At 44.1% G+C, this 25,179-nt stretch overlaps 1 protein-coding gene across 2 annotated transcripts in view; it reads left to right on the forward strand.

Annotated features, from left to right (window-relative positions):
* The window catches only part of LOC118788899 (ceramide synthase 6-like), a 30,322-nt gene continuing 5,143 nt past the window's right edge, over positions 1-25,179 (forward strand). For both annotated transcript variants that reach the window (XM_036545096.1, XM_036545097.1), the window contains exons 1-7: positions 1-317; positions 9,606-9,711; positions 10,544-10,674; positions 15,485-15,542; positions 18,719-18,769; positions 19,072-19,164; positions 24,854-24,982. In XM_036545096.1, coding sequence (XP_036400989.1) covers positions 148-317; positions 9,606-9,711; positions 10,544-10,674; positions 15,485-15,542; positions 18,719-18,769; positions 19,072-19,164; positions 24,854-24,982 — 738 coding nt within the window. In that variant the 5' untranslated portion in view covers positions 1-147. The remainder of the gene's footprint in view (positions 318-9,605; positions 9,712-10,543; positions 10,675-15,484; positions 15,543-18,718; positions 18,770-19,071; positions 19,165-24,853; positions 24,983-25,179) is intronic.

Raw genomic sequence — 25,179 nt, forward strand, 5'->3', positions numbered from 1 at the left:
GCCAAACCTGCTACCATCACGCCAACAGACCTGCAAAGATCAGCCGTCAGAAACCACTGTAACTAAGCATCAACCCCTAGAAGCAGCGCACACGGCGAGAAGCTGGTCAGAGCACAGGCGATAGGGCATAAAAGATAAAAAGGAGCAATGGCAGGTATTTTAGCTTGGTTTTGGAACGAGAGGTTCTGGCTCCCGCACAACGTAACCTGGGCAGATTTAAAAAACACCGAGGAAGCAACGTTCCCGCAAGCCGAGGACTTGTATCTGGCGTTACCTTTGGCTTTCTGCATCTTTATGATACGGTTTGTTTTCGAAAGGTGAGTACAGACAACTTGGCGTTTGCGTGTGGCCCAGCTGTGCAAACGTGGATGCTGGTGTTTAATCAGTGTCTCCGGATAAATGACGTCTGTCTGTAAAACAGCCTTACAAAGTGGGTTTTATTGTTGTAAAGTGTGTTACCTCGCGTATTGGAGCGTGTCTGTGCAGTGAAAGGCAAATCCAGCTGCGATGACCGCCTCGTGTTCTGTTTGTAGTCACGTTATTGTTCTGAAATAGCAGCCAGTATTATACAAATGTTCCGAAAGGACAGTCACAGTACAGATGGTATGACTGGTATATTAATATTGTTGCCGGAATTATTTTCACCATAATATCCAAGTGGCCTAGCATCCTGGTCGTGAGACGCATCTGTCACTAGGAGGCGAGAGCGCATTAATTGCTTTATGCATTTCGTTTGAATGCACAGCCACCTATTTTGTGTCATAATTGTTACAAATGGCTAACATACTTTACGGGCACGTCATGTTATGCCCGCTCTACTTTTGCTCGAAGAGGCCCGACTAAACGTGGTAGGAGTGTTTACAAGTGTTGCGTTGCTTTCGCGGAGACGCATGGTAACCGTGAAGAGAGGGGCTGGCCATCGGACACGACAAAACCATACCTGCGCTGTACAGCGGCAGCGCCTCCTCAGTTCTTATACCTGCTGTCGTCCTGTCCCCAAACAGTGCGAAATATGCGAAGTTGGTAATGTTTATGGCCTTCGTTGCTGCTGTTGCACTTTCCCCAGCTATAGCCAGCTATATCATATGATTTGAAAAGATGGACATGTATTCGCAGCGTTGTTGCGAAGCTGTGGAAGCGCTTTGGCCCCGCCCCCCGACGGCCTGTGTTAGAGACTCCGCTGGACTTTATGGATCGTGATCCTGTCTCTCCTTTAGCGTTACCCTATGCATAGATCGGATGCCCTTTAATGTTGATGTTTTCAGGCAGGGATTGGCTGCAGTTTCATCTCAGCCCTGAATAACTTTATGAGATGAAAATGTAGTACTAAGTAGGTCTTTCAAATCTGAAAACTTCCTATAATTAGGGACTCTAGCCATAATAGAATTCACCACCCTGCCTGGTACTATTTTAAAAATGCAGTCTCTTGTGTCTGAAACACTCAGACTTCTCTTCAGGGAGACCACTGGTAGATGTCTCAGGAGTGATGCAATCAGCTCCACCATTGTGTAATTAGTGAAGAGAACAGACTAACAAAGGGGGTTTATTGGGGAGATCTGACCTGACATGATCCTGCAGGTAGAAAAACATGCATACTTGACAAATTTCAACTTCATAAGTAAGGCCACACAGCCTAAAGACACATCTCTAAGTATGAGGTATTGAAGTTTCTGCCGAAGTTTCATAATGGGTATTGTTTTTGTCATAAACTCCCACACTGCATGATGGAGAATCCTGTCTGTGTTTAAGAGTGCAGAACCTCTCGCGCCATTTATTCAGCTGTCTGAGTGGATCCCTTACATAAATCAAACTGCCTCAGTCATGGTTCCACTGGAGAAATGGGCCCACTTAGAAATGTGCACTAAATGATACTCAGTCCACCAGCCTCGGATCAGCACAGCCACTCGAGTTAAGGTGGAGATGTTGAACTGAAACTGTAGATAAAAATCATTATTTCTAATTTTGACCCTTGTTGATCAGGAGAAAATGCAAAGCAAGAGGTTTTACACAGCTCTGTGGTTTAACACACACACAAAAAAAGATTCAGGTGTACTTTCAGATACAGACTGCATGAAGTGCATTGTGGGTAAATTCATATTCATCCAGGAACAATTTTCTGCACATTATAACTAATTCAGCTTACAGCCCTACTTGTGCACAGTCAGATGCTTGGTCTTCTTTGTCCTGTGTATTCAGAATATCCTGTATTATTGCATTTTGGCTGTCAGGAAAAAAAACAAAGATGTCACATGATTTGGCCCACCAGTAGTCTTACAACGTCTCTGCAGTAGTTTTCCACCCTCGGTCTGGGGTCTGAAGAGCAGCATCCAGCCACCCAGCTGGTGTGCCTGATGAAGTGTATTATCTTATTAGTAGCAGCCAGCAAGCTACTAACAAGTGCTAGCTAATGACTTAAAAAAGTAAGCAATTAAGTATCCATATAGTGAGTAATGAAGTTACTTATTTAATTATGGTAGCTTGCAAGTGACCTAAAATAACAGTTTTTAGCCGCAGCACACAACATCTTGCTAAAGATATCTACTGTAGTTGATATTAACAACAAATACCCATTATTTTCCAATATTTTTTGCAATGTTACATTATTACTGTATCAACCATCAGCACACTGTTTGCAAGACACAAGTTTCTAGCTAACATATTTGTAACCATCTACTTTAAATATGTGACTTGTTCTCAGAAATGGGCTGAAATAGGCTTATATATATCTGTCTAGCATTTCCTTGACATGAATACAGTCAGTGGTTGTTAGAACATTGGTAGATATTGCGTAATTTGTTTTGTGGTATGTGTTGTGTCACATGATGGTAACTAGGTAGCTGGCTGACAAGGCATCTAGATAAGCAGCAAAAGAATTTTAGATGCGGGAACCTTGCTGGTGAAATATAAGTTGTGTTTGCTAAATTGGAAAGCCCATCAATGTTTAACATAGATGTTGTTATAACCAAGTGGATGCAGAGGCTGACTATTCTTGTTTGTACCTATAGAGATTTACATTTTTGTATTGTGTTGGTACACTGGAGATGGTATTTATGAAGAAATATGTACTTTGGGGGATAGACCTAGTGGTTATCAGGCATGTTACATCCTGTGAGGCGTAGGTTTCCATGCTACTATTTTTCTGTATGAGAATGTGTGCCTCTCTCCTGAGCACATGAGCTTGTTAGCTGCATCACTAATGTCTCTCCCCTGGACATTTTAATTCATTCATGTCCATCACAGTGCTTTAGAGAAGCACCGTTGCTCCAACATTGAAATATTACACATATGAAACATAAAAGGAATAATCTGAAATTGCAGTTTGTTGTAGCAAATGAAGTTCTTTGCATATCTGCCCTCCAAAACTCACTCCACATCATTTCTTGTATATGCTTGGCTACTTCGCTTATCTGGGCCATCTTACAGTCCTTTTGATGTTAGATTTAACAAGTTGTGTAACGTGTTTACAGAAACGTGATCCTGATTGTCTGCCAGAGCACACTGACACCATGAGCACCATGCTGTCAATAAAATAAGCACAAATGCGTGTGCAGTAAGACCGACCATTTCTGATTCAACACATTTCAGACCACATGTTGGATGACTTAAACTTCAAGGAAATTAAATTTCAGAGATCTGAAGATAAGCACACAGGTACAGGCACTAAAAGTAACATGTATGTAAATAATCATATTTATTTCTTTATAGTTAATTTGGTGCTTTAATGTGTTCAGTGCTGTTTACTGTCAGTCTCATGACCACTTTGACCCTGTTCATCCTGCCAGTGACCCTGGACCTGTAGTTTGGAAATCTCTGCACTGAACCCACATCGCAGTTTCTAACTGCGAAGTGTGGGCGATTTCTTGTTTTTTTTTTTGTTTTTTCTCATGATGTAGGCAGGCAGATGGGTTTCTGCAGTGGTTAGACCTTGCACACAGTATGTAGGAGTGAAGTGAGGCAGGAACAGAACAGCGGGATTCTGTATAGGTTTCACAGAACAGTCCTGTAAGCCGAAATCTGTCTTTCAGTTGATGTTATATGTCTTAAGCAAATCGTTTTAAGGTGTGAAAAACGGCTGCACCGTTGCATTTGCCAGTGGCCAGGAGTATCAAAAAGCTGTGGGAGTGACACATGCAGTGTGCCACCTTTCAGAGCTCTGTCTGTCTGTCTGTCTGTGCGTGTGTGCATGTGTGTACATGCATTCGTGAATTCAGTCTTGCTTTATTTGCTTTCAGTTATTTACAGTCTTATTTCACAGAAATTATTCTTTTGTGAAATGTTAAAAATTATTTTTCCCAAAGTAAATGAACAAAATCAGAGAATTTTGAAGTTTTCTTGCAAGTCTGTGTTGTCAGCTGCTTAAATAAACACATCATATTGCATGACATAAGGGAATTACATTAAAAATAGGGTCCCTGTTAGCTAGTGTAACCACTGGGACATAAAGTTTTTAACCACTGACAACCCCAAATTAAGTTAAAAATGCGGCTTCATAACATCACCACTGTGCTGAAATTATTTGGCAGTGATACAGTAAACCTCACCCAGTGTTCAGCTTTCTCATCTTAAAGTGTTCATGTCCTTTTATAGAGCTGTATATTTACTGAGAAAGGAGATTTCAACCAGCAAATGTCTACTAGCAAGTTCAGGTCATAAACCACTATATAATACTAGCGTTTGAGATGGACTGTTTTCATCAAGTGAGGACAGACTGGGCAATGACCACAATACTCCACAAATATATTTTCTTTTTGTAATGAAATAAAAAAAAATTAAATAACACAGTTGCATACTGCTCTTGTTTAGTCTGGCATGTACTGAAAATCCAATTTACTTTTACAAAAATTAATACTGTATTTCACTTTATGGGATATGCTCAACCATGGAGTTCTCAGACAAGCACCACTGGCTTATGCGTAATAGTTATGTAATAGCTGTGTTAAAGTGGCATACAGCTTTTTAGATCAGCCTCCTACCTTTTATATAAACCAGGTGAGGCCCTTTATTGTTTAAACTACATATTACCATAAAGCTCCCATTTTTGAATTACAAATAGAAAAGTGATTGAAATTTATTTATTGGGGTGTATTCTGAGTTTCATGCTTTCTGTTGGCAACATTTAAGGAAGATGGTCACAGCAGTGCAGGTAAAGTTGTGGTTATTACAGAAATTCATCAAAGTGCTGGGTTGAGTTTTGACAGCTTGAAATGTCTCAGATATATTATGGGCATAAAAAGGAGTTGCAATGGCCACCTGTAAAATGCTTTGCAAACACAGACCTTGCCAACTGTGGAGAGGGAGGAGGAAGCCTTTTTTGTTCAACAGCAATGAAGCAAGCCCTATATGACTGGTTTGATTGCTTTTACTAACCTGCCTCCAGCTTTGTGAATTGACAGAGCATTTGAGCCTAAACAGGCTGAATATCCATCACCCTTTTCTTTGGGTGTTTGGAAAGAGTCAGGCAGCAACAAGACCAAACTGTGTGTTAGTGCCTATGAAGAGTTTGGGCAGCAAAATTCTTCTCATTAAGATGTGTTGTCTGCAGATAGTGAATTATATATTGTATTATTATATGCAATTTGAATGCAGTTTGATTGGGATCAAGGTGCATTAGTTAGACACTGCTTACATGGGCGTGTCAGGGCACTGATGTCATCAAGATGTGACAGAATGAGTTTGTGCTTCGTGGCTCTCTGGCCTTGCTGGCAGTCTCCCTGTCCTTGACAAACTCGCTCACCGGAGGCTGAACAGTGAAACTCCCTGAAGCTCCACTGCCGTAAGCAGGGTTACAGTCACTTAAACAAAACGGACTTATTTTAAAATTTCAGGCACAAGTTCACATAAAGCCACGTTCACTTAAAATTTCGACATGGCTCTTGGCGTAGCTCGGTCCCCCGTCTTCAGACGTGTTGACCAGTGTAGCTCTGCTGTGTGTGTTTCTCGTGACAGTCTGCCTCCGTGCGGCAAATCATGGGGGCAAACAGTGGCCACACGTATCTGTGTGCCAGCGTCACGAAACGTATCACGCTGGTGGCGTTCGACCAGATAAATGCATGTTGAACCATGGGTAATGAAGGCAGTCAGTAGGCCTGTACACAGTTCATAAATCACAACACAAGAAACTACTGTACTGTGTTTTTACATAAAAATCATATGATGGAGCACAAAGAGCCTGGTTCATTTCAGCGGTATGGTTATTCATCAGTGTGCTGAGTGCCACAGTGTCTCCGAGCTCGGTGCATAAATGCATCCCTTGGGGTGTATTTTTGAAGTGTCAATATGCCATGTGTTATTAAGATGATGAATTTGACGTGTTTTTCATTCATCAGGCCGGTTCTCTGAGTAGGGGGAAGCAGAAGGACTGATTGACGGCTTTGCAAAGACCTTCTCAGCACTTGTGGGGGATGATTCATGCTGTAAAATTCAGCTTAGTTGGAAGACTAGAGCAGCCACAGCAAAAGATTCACTTTTTCAGATTGTTTTCAAATGTCAATGAAGCTTATAATACCAAATAACAGTGAACAAAAATGATCTGTTACATATAATATTAACAGAATTTGATGGAAACATGACAAAACGCTGCTTTTTTTGAATTCCTGTTTCTGCTTCTCAGGGCAGCCGTGTTTCCACTCCAGGTTCTGTGTGTTCAGGATGTGACGGGAGACAGAGTGCCTCGCCATTTATGTCCCAAGAACCTGCAGGTCTCGCTGTGGATGTCTGTCTCTCCAGAGCTCGGCCCGTTTCTGGCAGCCAGAGGCAGGGTTTGCCAGAGCAAAGATCCATCCTTTCTGTCGGTCTGTTTAAATTATACAGCCACACCTCTCTGTCCGCCTTCACGCCCCCATAGATATCGGAGACATAAATAGAATTTCAAGGGGCATTCAGTGAAGCGTTGGCGCTTGCGTGGAGTTTAATTTAAACTCACAGCTGTGCCTCGGTAAACGCCACGTTTTAAATCCTGTTTGTTGTCGTTTGGGGCGAGAGGGATATAGTGCGTGTATGAAAGGCTTGAGGCATAATCGCTTTTTAATCATGTGCGAGGGACCAAATCAATTTCCATTCGGATTACAAACACTTCCTCTATATTTTAATCCAGTTTGGACCAGTAATGTGTGCAAATATAGTTTTCCCGATATAGTAAATATTGAGTCATCAGGATAATTATATATGCCAATGACATTTGGTGCAGTTTTCTCAATTTATGCATCAGCTGCTGCAGGTCTTTTGGGTATGACCTACCTAGTTCTACCCAGTTTCCTCCTCTTTTAGGAAATACAGATTGTTATGGTTCCTTGTTTCAGAAAGTCTTTATTTTCATTTCTTTCAGTTCGTATGTTTTAATTGTTCACATTTCAGTCATAAAATAGCTACTTTTATTAATCAGGGAGAAGCTGATTCTGTGTTATATCTTGGTGTGGGGTAATTTCTGCTTTGCTTCCCGATAGTTTAATCTTTGGCCCCTTGGCTCTGCGTTTGCCTGGTTTTCACTTGCAATTCCAGCTCTTTTGATCCTGTTCTGAATTGAAACCCCCGGAGGGCTTGTTTGATGTGCAGGGGCCTGTTCATTGAGTGGCATGACTTTGCTCTGCTGCTGGGATGGGATGGGTTAGCTGTTCTGTTCTGACGGATTCTTCAGCTGCCTGCTCAATCTAAATTTTACCCATTCAGGTTTCTGTGAGGAGCGGAAACGCTCGTGTCGTCCCTGGTGATCTGCTTTCTCAGCGGTGTGGACAGCACGCAGGGGGGCTGCACCAGCCAGGCCCCGCTCTGCACTTTTCCTGACTCCTTCACAGGCAGCCTGTTTGATGGGGCTTCCAGCCTTTACTCATAATTACCACAGGAAAGCACAGGGGACAGTACTGTCTGCCCTGAGACTGTGCCAGCTCCCTCTGCTGTGATAGTATTTAACACTGCAGATCGCTAATGAGGAAGAACATTTAAATGACTCCGTCCGATTCACTCGATGGTATTGCCCACTGCTTTCACAGCTGCGATAGCACTCTTTGGCTGATGATGCCACCGTCAGAAGAGTGCCATCTAGGTTCTGTAGGACGTGTATGCCCATGTATTAAACTTTGGTTCCCAAAGATTTTATTCATACATTTATACTTACATATTTGCGTTGTACTGTATCCAGGTCCAGGCATACAGTCTTCTGCATAGCTCTGGGAATGCACGTTATTGTAGACTTAACTCGACAAGGGAGAATATTTCAAAGCAGCATCCTGAAATGATGTCACACACCTTTATTGCTTAATTTTGCTTATGGGAGTACTTTCCCAGATGTTTCAACAGAATATTATGAAAAAAGAGGTCAATGAATAGATAATGAATAGTAGTGAATAAAATCTACAATAAGATGATTTATCCCAAGTATCTCCCACAAACCTGGGTTTGGACACCAGTGTGTTTGGTGACATGTGAGATCTGACAGGTGTGGGGTGTGGATTCAGATTACTGTTTCCCTGGTTAATGACAAGGCTGTGTCACTGCTGGAGGTCCTACGCCCATTCATTCTGAAATTCAGAAGTAATTAACTCACGAGTCTAATCACCGCACAGTCCTCTTATGGCGAGGGTTTATGTTGAGGCATGTCGAAGTAAATGTTGAAACAGGATTAAAAGCTTTCGTTTGCTCATGGGTGTGTGAATTCAGTGTTTCTGTTATGAAGCATGAAGAATGTTTGACTTGCATGAATGGATTTGAATTGCATAATATTTCATGAGCTCCATTGGTTACGGGCGTGCATAGCTGTCGTAAACCGGGGGCTCTTGGCGGATTGAAGAGTCGATGTTCCATTTTCTATTTCCATATTGATGATACCTATTTCACTCTTATGTTAATGGTGTCGTGACCTGAATGTGTAGTGGGTTCTCCATGTCTGTCTAATCAAGCAAGGTTTAAGCTGGTGTCAGAAGGAGGAAAGTGAGCTGACGGCACAGGCCAAAGGTGTTTCTCCGCTCCAGGGTTCAGAAAGCAGGAAGTGTTATAACCTGTTATAACATGCCTCACACACCTGCACAACACTGCCATTTGGTTACTTTTTATTTCTTTTCTTTTGGCACACATCCCACCTAAAGGGGCAGTCTGACTTCCCTGTGGCACAGGTTAAAGGATTGTGATCTCACCTGGGTCAGGGGAAATAGGGGTCCTGTTAGTTTGTATGAGAACATGTTGCAGTAGCTGCTGTTAGTAGTTCAAAGCATTGGTGTTTGGAGAGACCCTCTTGACAACCTCATTTGGATTTGGGAGACAGAACTGTTCTCTTCTGTGCTTATTTGGCCATTTGGACAACCAAGAACTGTTTATATATTTTTTATGCTTTTTTGGCGGAGGGATTTTCCTTTCTTGTTCTGGGATGCTGAATGAAACAGCAGAGATCGTTTGGAGATGATGAGCTGTCTGCCTCAGAGCAGCACATTTTACTTTTGCTTGGTTTTCATTTCTTTCCTTTATACCTCCATTCCACTCCCACCGGTACACCTGACCTTGTTAGGATGTATATCTAGCACAGGTGAGGGCACCTGAGCGGGCTGGGCTGGGTACAGGTCATAACACACCCCAGTCCCGAGTGGGCCTCGAAAAACCCTGTCATCTGTTTCCTGCAGGTTCATTGCGAGACCGTGTGCCTTAGGCCTAAAGATACAAGCCAACGGGCCACAGAAAGCCCAGCCCAGCGCCATTCTGGAGAAGGTCTTCACTGCTATCACCAAGGTAAGGGTTAAAATCCGTCAGCTTCCGTCGCATTTCTACACTAACCCCCAACCTGCAGACGCTCTGTGCTCTAGAGTCTGGATTTTACAGGCGCATTAATTATATGAATGAAATCCATGAATGAAGTGGTTGTGAATGGCGTGTAATGTGAATGGATTACGGGCTGGTGGAAAGGCGATGCCTGGGCTCTGGCTGACAGTGAGGTCTGAATGTGAGACCCCTCCGCATCGCTGTGCCTGTATCCGTGGCTCTCTCTCCACTGACGCGCCACGGCTATTTTTAGCTCAGCCGGCAGGCAAGTTTCTTTGACAAATGTTCTGATCCACACACAGAGCCACACTGTACCTCATCCGGGAAGGCTCGACCTTTCAGAACCGAAACCAGTTGCTTCACAAAAACAAAAGGGATTAATGAGGGTCACCTTTTCGCTTTCTGATGAAAGATCCAACGTTTGTGCAAACACCCCTCCCAGAATTACACACTGTTTTCAATTGTGATATAGATGTCTGACATTTGCTTTTTGTTTCCAGGAATGATATGACTCTGTGCAGGCCTGGTGCCAGAAGAAAATACAGATGGGTGCAATTGCAATCCATGGGGGGGCACAAAAAGTCACAAAAAGTAAAATATTATGTAGACATTGGGATATAAGGAGGCAACTGGGGGTGCACTGAGGTCCATCTCAGGGTGCAGTGCACCCCTAAGTGCCCCCATAGCGCCGTGCCTGACTCTGTGGTTGCGTGCGAGTGTACCTGTTAACCTTTCAGCTTTTCAGCAAGGATGGCCACTTTAACGCAAGGCGTGCGTCTGCCTCGTATCGTCCCTTTTCCAGCACCCAGATGAGAAGAGGTTAGAGGGACTCTCCAAACAGCTGGACTGGGACGTGCGGACCATCCAGCGCTGGTTCCGACAGCGCCGGAACCAGGAGAAGCCCAGCACCTTGACCCGGTTCTGCGAGAGCATGTAAGATAGCACTAGTGTACGTTCATATAAGAGAACACGCCGTGCCCAGAGCACTTTCAGTGTTGAGACACTGCCATGGAGTCAGTGTCACAGAGTCAGTGTCACAGAGGACTCTATCCTGACCAAGACGAGTCTCTGACACGTCTTTTAGGACTCAAAACAATTGTCTAAAATGTGATCCTCTGGACACCCCAGGCAAAAGAATGATGACTGTTAGAAATGCTTTGTCTCCATCTGGTGACAGTTACAGTTTAAGATAAATTGCTGGAGTATTTTTGGCTTTTAAAACCGCTTTTATGGAAGGAACTCAAGACATTGGTCCCAATACAGAGCTTGATGTAGGAAATATGGATGATCTGGGCTTCTCAAATGGGTCCAGGAGTTTAATCTAATGTAATGCAGTTGCTCTTGTGTGACTACAGATGCAGACGGAGATCTCAGTGTGGTGTGGTTTAATTAGGCCTGTGTATTGGGGGCCGCGCTGCCCTCGCTACGCACTGCCAGACTTTTAGTTACTTTGCCATTTATTTTCAACAGGGCTTTTGCCAATTAGGAGCCAGCAGAGGTGATCTATTCCTCCTGACTGTTAGGTGGGGAGAAATTATTTTCATGTCTCCAAAGGAATATTCCTGTTCTGAACTCTTATGAGAATTAGTTGGCAGAAAGTGCCTCTGTTCCTAATACAGCTGACATTTCAGTGAATGTCTTCTAAAGGGCCCCCTGGGGATATTCTCTAAATGATTATCAGTAGCTGACCGTAGAATTATCATCAGTAGTTTACCCTTAATGGGTTTATCTAATTGGAGCTGGCAATGTAGATGTGTGAGTGCTGAAAGAGTGCACAGAGGAAGCCCTGTCAGCAAACCGTGGAAGTCGTCCCGACGAGGCTGAGGATGTATATGTCTGGTAGAGCAGAAGGTATCTGCTAAGGAAACGGGTATTAATTATATAACTATAATAATATTACCGAAGCATCACATTCCTGTTCCCATTGTTGCGTATGAGGCGCCATGGTAACGAGCCTGCCTGTGAGGTAGCGCGTGTGTGTGTGTGCGCGTGTGTGTGCGTGCCATGTGTGAAACTCCTGGCCAAGGGGCTGCTCGGTCTGGCTTCGCGACGGTCATTTCCCACGGTCGCCCGGTAGTGTGGGGGACAGAGGACACCTCCCTCCAGGGACCGATGTGACATGGTGCAAGCGATTGCATGGGTCTCCTTACTCAGCACGGCCTGGAGGTCAGAGCTGGGATTCAGTGACAGCGGCATGGCTGTCAGAAATGACAGGCAGAGACAGAGAAAGGGAAACTCCACTCCAGTGATGTGTGATGGGCAAAACGTTGTTCTCGCAGGCAGGGAAAGCACGGCTTAAAGGCCCTGATGACATCACTGGATCATTAGCACACCACACACTGCAGCACGGCCCGTCATTCCTTCCAGAACAAGCTGTTCTGTCTCCGCCCGAAAGGTCCCCGACTGCTTAAACTGGCCGAGAATACACCAAAAATACGCTGGTGATCAGTCACACTATCACATTCTCGCCGTGTTTAATCAGAGGCCCTCAAAGTATGAGGATGTAAATTATAAATTAGGTATTAATAATTTTCCTGAGATGGTGTAATGTCTGTGACACAGAACTGCAGTATGAGGAGGCACAGTGACGTGACTCTGGACACTCAGACAGCAGAGACTCCAGCTCGTTCTCCACCCAGACAAGCCTCAGCATTTCCTCTCTGCCGTCTCTGTCCTAAACCCCTAATCCGCCTGTAATTACGGCTATTTTGTGCCTGATAACAGTTGTGTTTGACTCAAGCTGATTTTGGAAAGTGTGTAGGCTTGCCAGGAGACAGCCCCCTCCTCATTAGAGTAAGTGAGGTTAGCTCTCATTCAGTCAGGAATGGGATAGCGTTAGCAAAGATGCTTGTTCAAAGCCACTCCTAGGCCGGTTTGGGGTGAGGGGTCTGTTCCGTGGAGACCCCTGTGAGGGGCAGATCTTTACTGACATGGCACTGGGATGCTGATGGAGAAGAGTCTGCAGGGCCCTGGCTCCACCCCTCACCTGTCAATCAGTTGGATGTGAATGTCCTGAAGGCAGAGCAGTGTAATCGCTCACAAGCAGATTTTTTTAGTGTTGTAACTGTAAAATATGACCCTCCCCTGTGCAAATGGGTCTGTGAGAAGTTGTGAAGAAATTAACGTGGGTGCGTGACAGAGAGAGCGGACGCCTCAGTGCTGGCGATGAGCTAAGATGTGGTATTGATGCGCTTAAATTTGTAACTCCTAACCAGTGCTTTTCCATTGGTATGCCCACTGGTGAGGAAATCCCCAGATTTTCATAAAGGTTTGCTGGCACAAGTGCAGCTTTAGGTTGTGAAGTACATTGTGAGTGAGGGGTGAGCTGTAGGGGGGTGAGCTTTGTGTGGAGTTATTACTCAGAGCTGTGGATCTGGTGGAGGAGAAGAGTGTAGCTGTTGGATGGTACAGTCACAGCTATTTGAAATAGTGGAGTTTGTGGAGAAGTGGGTGGAGATGTGGGTGGAGATGTTCGGGGGAACATTCACATTAATGGAGGGAATTTAGGAAGAGAGTAGTTTCATAAAATCCTGCACAATACACAAAAATGACACACTACAAGGGAGTCAGGACAAAAAAAAAATCCACATACTGGAAAGGATGTGGTTAGCATGTCTTACAGTAGTGGTGCAGTGGCCAGTCACCTCAGGGAAGTGTCAGCAGTCTGCTTGGTCTATTTATATGCAATGTCCTGTGCAAAGCTGCCATTTATAGGCCTGGTTGGAATATGATGCACTGAAATATTTTTCATGAATGTCAGGGAAACTGTCAAGTTATTTTCACGGTGCTGTTATTTCAGACTTCAGACTAAAACAGTATTGTCAAGAACTTTAGTTGAGTGTGAGGAGTGGCTATAAAAAAACATTTCAAAATCAGCAGCAAAACATAGCGCTAGCCTTGATTTGACAATCCCTCAACTGAAAATTCTGAGGCTGTGACTCCTCGTTGCTATGCAACACTCTTGACCTATCATTAGGTAAATAATTTCTGCCTATTTGTTTCTGCACTTAATCAAACAGAAGGAGAGCAATTAAGCTGTCTCTATGGCTCCAGTGCTCTGAAGGTGGACTGTGTCTCTCTCATTATAAATTGGCGCAGAATAGATTTTCTCGAGTGGGATGAGAACACCTTTTAAATCCACATCTTCAACATCACTGTGCGTGGCTCAATGCTGTGATTGCTGTAGAGTCTGCACGGAGCTTCAGAAAGGGTTAAACACTTATGGAGCAACTGTACTTCTCACCAAGCTCTCCTCCCATTGGGATTCAAACATTGTGAACCTCTGGTTATGAGGTCGTACTGACACGTCCTGCTCAGAGATGTTCTGACTCCCGGCGAGGTGCAAACTGAGACTGCTTCAGCTTCTGCACCTGGAGCGGAAAGGGTATTTAACCTGAGAGTGCAGGTGGAGTTCAGCACCAGGAAATACTTCAAGCGTTTAGAGGATCTCCTGCCCCTGACCTGTGACGGTTTCACTTACAGAACGTTTCACTTTTTCAACAGTGCTCTTCAGCTCTGGGGTACCGTACGGCTCTGTAGCCTCAGGTGTTGATTGGATCCGCTGCCTTCTCAGGGTGTTGATTGGACCAGCTCTGTTCTCAGAGCCGTCAGACAGCACAGTGCTGAGGTCGGCCTGTTCGCTCGCAGACCCTCACCGCGGGAGAACCCGTGGTGTGTGAGGGTGTGTGCACAGGTGCTGCGGGTGTGTGTGAGCTGTGCAGTGGAGGCTAATGGCAGACAGCAGTGCTGAGGAGCAGAGGCCTGAGTGACTCACTGTGGTCTGAAGACCTGTGGATATGAGAGTGTTTCGCTTCAGTCTGAGATCTGTCACTACACTGTGCTGCTGATCAATGGGGGTGCGCAGGTTATATCAGTGCAGTGTGGGAAAAGGACTGCATCAGGTTCATGTGAGAATCAGACTGCATCAGCCTCAGGGTAGAATAGGACTTTAGGGTTATGGGGTGTCATGACCTGTATGCACATGTTAACCCTTGTCTCTTTCATAACAGAAGTTATACATAAAAGTATTGGAGAATATTCATTTTGAATAGTACTGTATTACAATGAGAGAAACTTTATGTTTTTTGTATATTAAAATTAAAGTGTGTATTAAAATGAAAAACCTTATGTGTAGGTACATTTTTTTTCTTTTTTCATCCTTGAAAACTGTTTTCCCTATTTCATGCTAATTATATAGCTGCATTCAGTCTTAAAATTAAAGAAAGCTTATGAGCTGGTACATTTCTCTTTATTTCATCATTGAAAACTCTTTTTCCTTATTTCATGCGAATTATGCATCTGCATTCAGCTGTAATGAGTCTTCTAACATGATGTTCTGAACGGGCTCAGCGGGCTCTGTGGCTGTGTGAGGGGTCAGACTCGTCTGTCCTTCTGTTCTGTCTGGGGTGTGCCATACAGCACAGTGGATCATTACACAGCTCAGACACTCGGTAATAGGAATTCCTGATCAATGTGGCGCTGAATCTGTAATGTGAGTCTGGGCAGCACCAGAACTGTATCTAAAGGACAAACTACAGTCCAGTCGTCCTTGGACAGGCCCCTCAGAGAGCAGGAGAGAGAGGCACACACGCACACACGCACACACACACACACACACACACACAGAAGTATCCAATCAAATCTCAGATCCTATGAGAGTTCTCCTGGTGATGCTACACAGGTGAGGGAATTCCTGTTGAAATGTGTCACTGACTGATCTTTGTTCTGTTTGTGTCCATTGCAGGTGGAGGTTTACCTTTTACCTGTACATCTTTACATATGGAGTGCGATTCCTGAAGAAGGTAATGCTGGGAAGTCCGTTTCATTCACAAAGTGGAGCTGCTTTATGTTACTGGCAGACTCCGCAGTGTCATTCTGGCCATATTTGAAAGTCGGTGATGGATAAAACTGTATTTTCTGCAGTCAGATTTTCAGCAGCATCATTAGCCCACAGTGAGGACAAATAAAAGATTTTAATCTAATCTAATCTAACGGGATCTGCATGTCCATTCTCAGCAGCCTCTGAATGAGTTCCAGCAGACTCCACACCGTGCCAGCTCAGCACCAACTCAGTCCTCCTCTGAAACTCATCCTTATTCTTTATATTTCTGTACTGAATGTGTTAAAGGAGAAAGGTTCAGCCGTATGTGAGATTTCCCAAAAGCACTGATCAATGTTTAAAGGAGAAACTATGATTTATTTGTAAATTTTCCCAAAACCCTTGAAGTGAACTTTCCTAAGCTTATAGCGAAAAGTTTGGAAGCTTTGGGGATATCAAGGGAAGATTGTGATTGGTAGATGCACACCCTTATGACAGTACTCAACTCAAACTTTTTTCCAGCTTAAGACTATTTGCCAAGGCCACAGTATCTATTATTTATCACAGAGATAAGGTGCTTTCAGTGGGTGCAAAGGAGGTCCTGCTTACCACTTCTCCTTGTCTGTGTGCGTGAAGGTGTGTTTATTTTAGGGTGTAGAGAAGTAGAAATGGCAACCAGCAGTCACTCTGGCCATCTCTGATGTTCTCACTCGTGTGTGCACCTGCTTGCCTGCACACGTGTACGCAGGTGCACTGTGCATTGGAGAACACGCTTAAAAGCTTAGGTCCGCGAGAAAATAAAAGGCCGGGGAAAGCATTTGGTTGGACGGGCCAAGTAATTAAGACATATCCTTGTTCATTTCTTACAAATTAATTGTGAATGATTTTCTTGACTTGGTTTGTGCTAGGTGCGACACCCTCTCACCCCCCCATACTATCATCCAAACACTTTTCATGATCAAATGGTTACATGTGAAGCGATACATGTGAGGTAAAGTCCTGCTCTATCAGTGGCTGCAGTTTTTGGGGGATAACCTGCACGTCACCAAGACTGCTCCACAGAATCTTGATTAAGGGTTTTCAGGGTGCTGGGGGCTGTTTGCGAGTGAACCTCTCCTTTTAAAACTTGCATGACGGAGCACTTTGCAAATCGAGTTCTCTCCCTGCAGCTGGGGCAGTTCTCTGGGGGGCAGTTATTAATAGCAGCGGGTTCTGGAACAGGAGCGGATGCTAACTCCTCAAAGTCTCTTCCTCACTAGCAGCATTAGTGAGGTGGGAACACTTTGTACCACCTTCACCAATTCAGTCACATATCTCAGTTATCTTTCATGGTGAAACTGTGAATAATTTAGCATTGTTAACTTATTAATTGAAATGATTACTCATGACAGATTTAGTGGCCCCGCTCATGTGGGTTCATCGATATATACTGCAGGTGTGTAATCCTGAGCTGAAGCAGTTGATCTCTTGGATATGTTGCAATTTACTACCATGGAGAGCTGAGCTGAAGAACTGTTCACAGCTCTTTTATTTGGAGTGGTAATCAGGACTCATTACTGTGCGTCAGAGTGATCTAAACTGGTGTCAGACTTGGCTCCAGTGGGGTCACCCAAACCAAGACAAGCGTATCCCATGATTCCCTGGGGCAGCTGGCACCTCTGTCCCGGTCTCCTGATGGAGATTACTCAGCCCAGCTCATTCTTCTGACCGCATTCCTGACATCGCCTTGGTGCTCATGTTTGCGCTTGGCTTTTGATGAATGGGATTCTCGTCAGCTCCGTGGGAGATGTGTGAATAGATGAATGATGTCAGCTCACAGCCATTGGCTCCTCCAGTACAGGCCCTTTTTCTGGCCTGTCTGTCTGCCTCTTTGGGCATGCATGATGTCATAAACCAAAGCTGCTATGTTCACATGGTGGGGTTTCAGTGTGCAGAACAGCAAAGTAAACCAATAGTATTGATCAGGCAGAAAATCAAAGGTCACCTGGAAAGTCTCTCATGAAAGATTAAACCCACTTTGAACGGACGGAGAGAGCTTTTAGAAATCTGCTTTCAAAGGGTCATATTCCCGGCCTGTGGCTGATGTGCATAATCAAACACTGTCCATGGGTTTGATTTCCAAAGGACAGAAAATGAATTTTAAAGTCTCATCCAGTGTGTTTTGTTAAATGAGGATGGCACTGTAGAATATTGATCATGTTTCATAGATCAGCATTTAACTGAAAGTACATGTTCGGTGTAGGACACAGCTACACATTCACTTCAGAGGTCTGTCTTTGCTCCGTAGGTGCAGGGCTGTGTTCTTGGTTTGCTCAGGATTGATCAGACTGAAAGAGGCTGTCCTATTTGATCAGAGATTCAGGCCAGTAATTGCTGCAGGTGCTGGTTGTAGAGGTTGCCATGGTTTTTTTAAAGCCTTTTTTGTAATCATAACAAAGACATTGTGATTGGTTGTCAAGCAACACGCTGTTCAGATTGAATGAGTGATTCGTGTTTGAACTGCCCAGACCACTTCACAGTGAAAGATGTGGAAGTCTGAATATTCGGTGGAAAATAATGCGTCCGCTACAGTGAAGCCTGTTTCTCTGGGCTTCGCATTGTACTTGTTGAAATTGTTATGTTAACTTGTCTCTGAAGACTGGCCTTTTTCATTTAGAAAGTGCAGATAGGGTTTATCGCACACTGCAGCCCTGTCACACAGTACTCCCAGAAGCTATTAAATTCATGCAGTTCCACCACTAATGTCATGACTAACCATTGAGTTTAAATAGGGCAAACCCTGGAAGACTGTAAAAAACTGCAGTCATACAGAGGTGTAATCAGCAGAAGGAAAGTTGAAGTGTGTTTTTTTTTTTCTTTGAAACTATGAGTCTGCCTACATTACTGTTTTAATGCTCCCTGTTCCACTGCTCTACATTCAGTCAGAGTGAGTCATTAATCAGTCATTCTTCTCAGTGGGGTAAAATAAGACTCTGGACATATTGTAAAGTGATTACAAAAGACTGTTAATGTTCTGTTTGGTTGCCCCCCCCCCCGCATGCGCACACACACACACACACAAGTGTGCACTGGAGTGGGCGGGGCTTATGCAGGGACAGATGTGCTGTTGTTCTCTCATTGGCCGTTATCGCCCTCTTCCTCTCTCCCTTCTCAATGCAGACCTCCTGGCTTTGGAACACCAGGGAATGCTGGTACAACTACCCTTATCAGGTGAGCGTCTGTGCACGTCTCATTCCAATATACAACAGCCTTTTAATCTAACTGTAAGAAATAATAAAATTGCATCTGCCAAATCTGCCAAAGATGTATGGCGTATAAAAAATAAAAAGATTTCTGAGGAATCTTTTAGTGGCCATTGATTGCTCACTGTAGTGTCCATGAATCATGCATTTACTCAAGTGAAACGCCATGGAAACCACAGAATGAACAGACCACCCGCTGCTCGAGGGACTGCCCACTCTTCAGCTACTTCGCTACCTCCTCTTCTCGTTTGTCTTTGTATTTGTCTTCAGCCCCTGACTGTGGACCTACACTACTACTACATGGTGGAGCTCTCCTTCTACCTGTCCCTGCTGTGCTCCCAGTTCACAGACATCAGGAGGAAGGTGAGACAGCTCACCTGGTGCAGGTGGGACCCAATGAGAAAGGCCGGGAATCTGGGTGGTGGGGATTTGTAAACATTCCAGACCATGTGACCGCAGCTTCTGTGGATGACACGCCCACAGATAGAGCTTTCAGGTTTCCCATAAAGCCACTGTGTTCCAGAAATGGTCCTGAACTACAGCAAGGGCCTTAGCTGTGGACGGGGAAGTGGTTTCCTACTACTGCTCGTAGCTAGAAATCCTGAGAAAAGAAAGGAAAGTAGGAAAAAATCTGAACAATATTAATTCTGTTCTTTTCTGTTTTTTTGCCACATTGGACTAATGTGTTGTAAGTGTCATCATGGTTTTGGTGAAAGGTGTGACAGTCAAGGAATGAGACCCCCCCCATGCCTGCACATGTTCCACCCCCATCTCAGCCATATAGGAGCCACTCACCTTTCACTTTCAGAGCAGGAGTGCACTGTTAGCCTCTCTGCACCTTTGGCTGCCAGATCACCTTATTGTGCAGCAGTGAAGATTTCGGTCATATGAGTCTGAATTTTGATCAGGTTCAGAGTATGAGTCTTGATTTGTTCCACTAACTAATCTACCTCCACTGTTCGTGATTATCCAGAGCGGTTAACATACAGTAAGGTGATAAAAAGCTAAAATTGCATAATCCATATAATCCTATCACACTCAGTGGACTAAGTGAATTCAGAAAATTAGCTATTATTAAGACAGAGAACTCATTCAATATCAATGCAGATATGCTGCCATCTCTCAAAACAAATATCATGGAAAAACTCAGCTGTGGATGTCAGTAAGGTAGTCAGTATGCTGAAATCCCAGTCATCTCCAGTTAGGCTTCAAACCCTATGCACCAGCCAGATCACTCTGCACTGCAGACTTGGGGCAACTGACTGTCCCCTCCTGATGGGGTTTGTCCTGCCAGATGCGATGCCTGTCTGTATTGGCCCGCAGTGGTGGAATGACCTTCCCACAAGGGTCAGGACAGCAGAATCACTGGCCATCTTCTGATGCAGACTGAAGACCCACCTCTTCAGACTGCATCTCGGTTACCCTTTAATTCACATCCCCCTAGCACTTATTATTATTATTAGTGTTACTTACCACTTATTTACTTGCAGCATCACCATGTGTTATGGATATTCTGACCTACTGATGTGGAGATATATAGTAGTGTCTGTGCTTAATGACTTTATATAGTACTCTAGGTTGTCTAGTTTCAGATTAGCACAAGTTAAATTGTGGTAGTGCTTGGATGGTGTTGTGCCCACACTCTGCTCTGGGAGTGTTGTTGGCTTGTTGCTCAAATAACTTGGATGGATACACTGGAAAACTCTCAGGGTAGGAGTGTCTGCTAAATGAATGTAATGTAGTACAAAGTGCATCATGGCCATTGAATAGGTCAAAGTAAGCACTGTATGAGATAAATTTGATTGATTCATTAATATTTCATGGTGAATTGTGTTGCACTGAAGCCAAGCTGTCTCTGACGGAGAACAGCAGATGTACTGCCGTGGTGGCCTAGTTGCTGTGTGTCCTGATCACATCTAATCCCCAGACTGTCAGAACATGCCAGGGAACAATAACACACGCATGAGAATAAACTGCACACTAACTACACACAACTCTGTCTCACACACTCTTTATCTCTCTCTCTCTCTCTCTCTCTCTCTCACACACACACACACACACACAATCTTTCCCTCTTCATATCTCTCTCTCTCACAAGCACAGACAAACACATTCTGTCTCTCTCACAAACCTGAATGAAATGAGAGTGAAGATAGAGGCAAAGTCTATCTTCACTCTCTCTCTCTCATACACACACTCTGGCTCTCATAAGGATTATACAGGCTGTAGCTGTTTAATCTGTAAATATCTCTTCCATGCTTTTATGAGATGGAAAAACATATTTCCCTGTCCCTGACCCTCGGTGCTGCTCTGTCTCTTTGGACTTTTATTGAGCTGTCATTAGCATGGACGAGGAACTTCAGCAGAATGGTACACACTGTCCTTTTTAATGCGTTTAGAGGGTATTATGCTGAATGTCATTAATTCAACTCAAACAAAAGGAGAAAATGAGGATCATTTAGAGGTCTTAAAGTGGAACAGATCCATTTCTGACCGGCCTGCCGATGATAAAGTGAGAAACAGTACTAAAAACCCATTGGTGCTACGCTAAAGATTCCTGCCCTGAGATATGTGTCTCTGAAATATATCCACCCCTTGTCCTGTTTTGTGTCTGCCTGCATGTTCTTGGCTGAAACGGGACTGAAACCTGGCAGGCCCTGTAACTGGGCTGAAACGGGACTGAAACCTGGCTGCTAGGCACAAGGCAGGCCCTGTAACTGGGCTGAAACGGGACTGAAACCTGGCAGGCCCTGTAACTGGGCTGAAACGGGACTGAAACCTGGCTGCTAGGCACAAGGCAGGCCCTGTAACTGGGCTGAAACGGGACTGAAGCCTGGCAGGCCCTGTAACTGGGCTGAAACGGGACTGAAACCTGGCTGCTAGGCACAAGGCAGGCCCTGTAACTGGGCTTGAAGCACATTTGAAGAGATTTGAAGGGAAGTGTGCATTGTGCTATTTATACTGAACCATTAAGCCCATTCCTGTCTCCTTAGGCTCATTACTACAGGTACTAAAATATTAATGGAACCACTGCTGTAACCTGCTAGCATCTCTCTAAATGTTCATTAAGTCCCACCTCCTCAGTTAACAGGGGAAAGGTACAATTTAAATCAATTTTATTTCAGGCCCAAAATACCAGACCTGTATTATAGCAAACATTTTTATATTACTCCATCATTATTTCCTTGTCTGGGAGATTTTGGTTGGCAAGAGGTGTTTCTGGTTCTGTCTGCATTGCTGTGCTAGCTGTAGATGTTCTATTTTAGACCACACCTACACCTGAGTATTCACAATGAACCAGCAAATCATAACTTTTCAGTAATCGCAGACACCGATTATTCAGTTTCAAGCACAGGGAGCTGAATCGGTTAACAGAATATTTGTGGTTATATGTCACTTACTGACGTATGCTTCCAGGTCATGGGAGTCATCCAGATGTCCTCAAGACCTTTTGTAGGGCAGTTCTAATTGGCTGAAGATGACATGGCTGTTGTCTAATATTCCTGCCTAACACTTAAAGATGGTTATCTCAAAGTAGGAGGCTTATTATGCTTCAGAATGGTATCAGCGGAGATTTTATATCCAATTCTGTTGCTTCAAACTTGGCTGAAGATGGGTTTGTACCTCAGGAGTGCAATTAAATATGAAAGACTGCATCTTTGTTTTGCTTTCTGTAGAACATATCTTGACCTAATTTGATGATGGATTAAAGCCATGCTCTTGTTATGAAGTACTTGTAGGTGGGATTAAGAGTGCGAGCACTGCCCTCTTACTCAGCAGAACAAAGACTGTATTATGTTATGTATTCTTGTAATATAAAGCATTGCTTATAGCTGCTGAATAGTGTGTAAATCATGGGGACACATCTTATCAGTATTGAGTACATTTCTGTACAGTACATTAGAAAAGAATAATGTGAAACCAATGTTACTATGGCTTTTCTGTACTTTTATAACTTGGGTATAAAAATGTTTTTTTTTTTTGTTTTTTCCATAAATGCAGTCATTGAGTATTGTTACTGTATCAACAGCCTCTAGTAAAAGAAAATCTGTAAACATTAATTACACAGGGATAGTGCCATTTTTGATCTTTCGGTCACTTTTTTAAAATTATTTTTTGGTTAACTCTGTCTGCTGTGGTCACTAATGTTGGGTCAGTCCTTTAACTCTGCCCCTGACCTTAGTCCTGTATCATGCATCTATTTTCCATTGGTTCTAACTGTTTGCATGTTGTCTGTTTTTTTGTCATTCGTTGAGTTTTTTTTTCACAAATCCATGTGTTGAAGAGGCCCTCTGTACCCTCTGCTAAATCCAGTGTGTTTCCTGCACTCCCTCACCATGCTCTCACACTGCATTTCAAAGCCATGTTCTTCATCATCCTCATCATCATCCTTCTCCTCCTCCTCTTCACTGCTGCTGTGTCCTAGCACTCCCACAATGCACTGGGAGAGAGCCATGTGATCATGTGGTCCACAGTGTACCAGGATCTCTTCAGCACGCTAGTGTAGTTTAAAAAGCAAACTCATGGGGTAGCAGTAAACAGACAAGAAGGTTGCCAGTTCAAATCCAAGATGGGGCATTTCCAGTCTGTTCCTGAGCACTTGCTTCAGTAAATATTCAGCTGGGTAACTGTATATATGGTACAGGCATAAGCATGGGTAGGGGTGTTTGTTCAGTAAGTGGACGTTAGAATTTAAAATGTAATATCTTTGTCCTCAGTTTTTTTACCCGACTTTTTTAACACTGACTGCCAAACCCATGCAGCCACATAAGTGTCACAAAATACTGCTTGCTTACAGCATGTTTTACAGGTGAGCACAGAACACTTTGTGCTTAAAATTGTATCTGGCCCTTCATTAGTCTGGGAATCAGGTATTTCTGTCTCTCTCTCTGATGGTAATCTAATATTTTGCTATCATTCTTACAAAGCAGTGTTCTTTTGTGGACAGCTAAGCTCATCTGCAACTCATAATTTCCCTGAGGGTTCAGAGATCCTGTCTCTATGCTCTTTTTAATGAAGACTAAGTAATACCCGTGGCTTTCTGATATCTTTATTAGTTAACACAGAAATGACTGCTTGATATTCACTGGCTGGTTGTGAAAGCATGTGTGAGAAGTGTAGCTTGGTGCTGTGAGTTTCCATCAGTGAGGTCTGCATTACCGCAGTGAGAGCATGTAACCGCTCTGTCTTGCGCAATATGTGCACAGACTCCCTCTCGCAATAGATTCCCAGATTACAACATACCAATAGTCTGATATCAGACCTCATGACCTGAGTCCTGGTGCTCTGTAAACAGCACAGAGTGCAGAAGTGTGAGTAACAGGAGTCGTACGGAGGAATCGAGATCAGTCAGCCTTTTCATACACTACTTCACATGGAAATGTCTGTTCCTGCCGGTGTTGAACCGAACGTTCCAACCTACATAGCAACCTACATAGCAACCTGAACTCCTTCATCAGACCGGTGATTTACTGTCTGTGGTAATGGTGATTTCAGTTCAGAGATCATAGGATGCACGGGCCTTCACACAGCTTATTAAAGTATGCCCGTACCTTGGAAAATACCCGTTGCACCAAAGTCATTGTTTTTCAGTGTGAGCCCTGCCGTAAAGCAAAGCCAACCTTTTGCCTCCCTGTCACGGGTTGAAAATAGACATGGAGCCCGTTTTAAGCTCTCCCACCATGATTAGGAAAGACACACCAGCCAGTCAGATCCCTGCAAAAATTGAACTCATTTAGGGGGCGGGATTGGCATCCGTTATTAAACATTGCTTACCTTTGCATTAGCAAAAACTTTCTGATATCTTTTCATTGCACACAGTGGCATGTGTTTAAGAGAACAATGGTAAAAGGTGGTGTAGTGGTTCAAGTGGTAACAGTGGTAACAAGTTCATGTTTAACATTTCTGTAAGTGCAACTGCAAGGGTCAGTGCGGTTCTTGAGATGTAATCCTGGACTGTGCAGATTCAGGCCTTCAGATAGCGTGTGGTTTTTATGAAAAGGCATTGGGGTTTGGCCTCCTGACACTTCCCCCATTTCCCTGTCTCCCTCAGGACTTTCTGATCATGTTCGTGCACCACCTGGCCACGATCTCCCTTATCACCTTCTCCTACGTCAACAACATGGCGCGAGTGGGGACTCTGGTCATGTGCTTGCACGATGCTGCCGACATCCTGCTGGAGGTAAGAAAGCATGAGTTTCCACACCGGTCAGAAACCTGTGAGGGCCCGCAACGCCTGTGTGCAGGGGACTCTCAGGCAGCAGGGTGAGGAGCTGGGCGGAGCTGCAGGGCGGGGTTAGACTGTAGGGCGGGGTCTTGGGGTTGGGCAGTGGGACTGGGTGGGGCAGTGAGAGTGGGGTGGGGCAGCTGGACAGAGGC

The sequence above is a fragment of the Megalops cyprinoides genome, chromosome 14, assembly GCF_013368585.1.
Source record: "Megalops cyprinoides isolate fMegCyp1 chromosome 14, fMegCyp1.pri, whole genome shotgun sequence".
In the NCBI taxonomy this organism is placed as follows: domain Eukaryota; kingdom Metazoa; phylum Chordata; class Actinopteri; order Elopiformes; family Megalopidae; genus Megalops; species Megalops cyprinoides.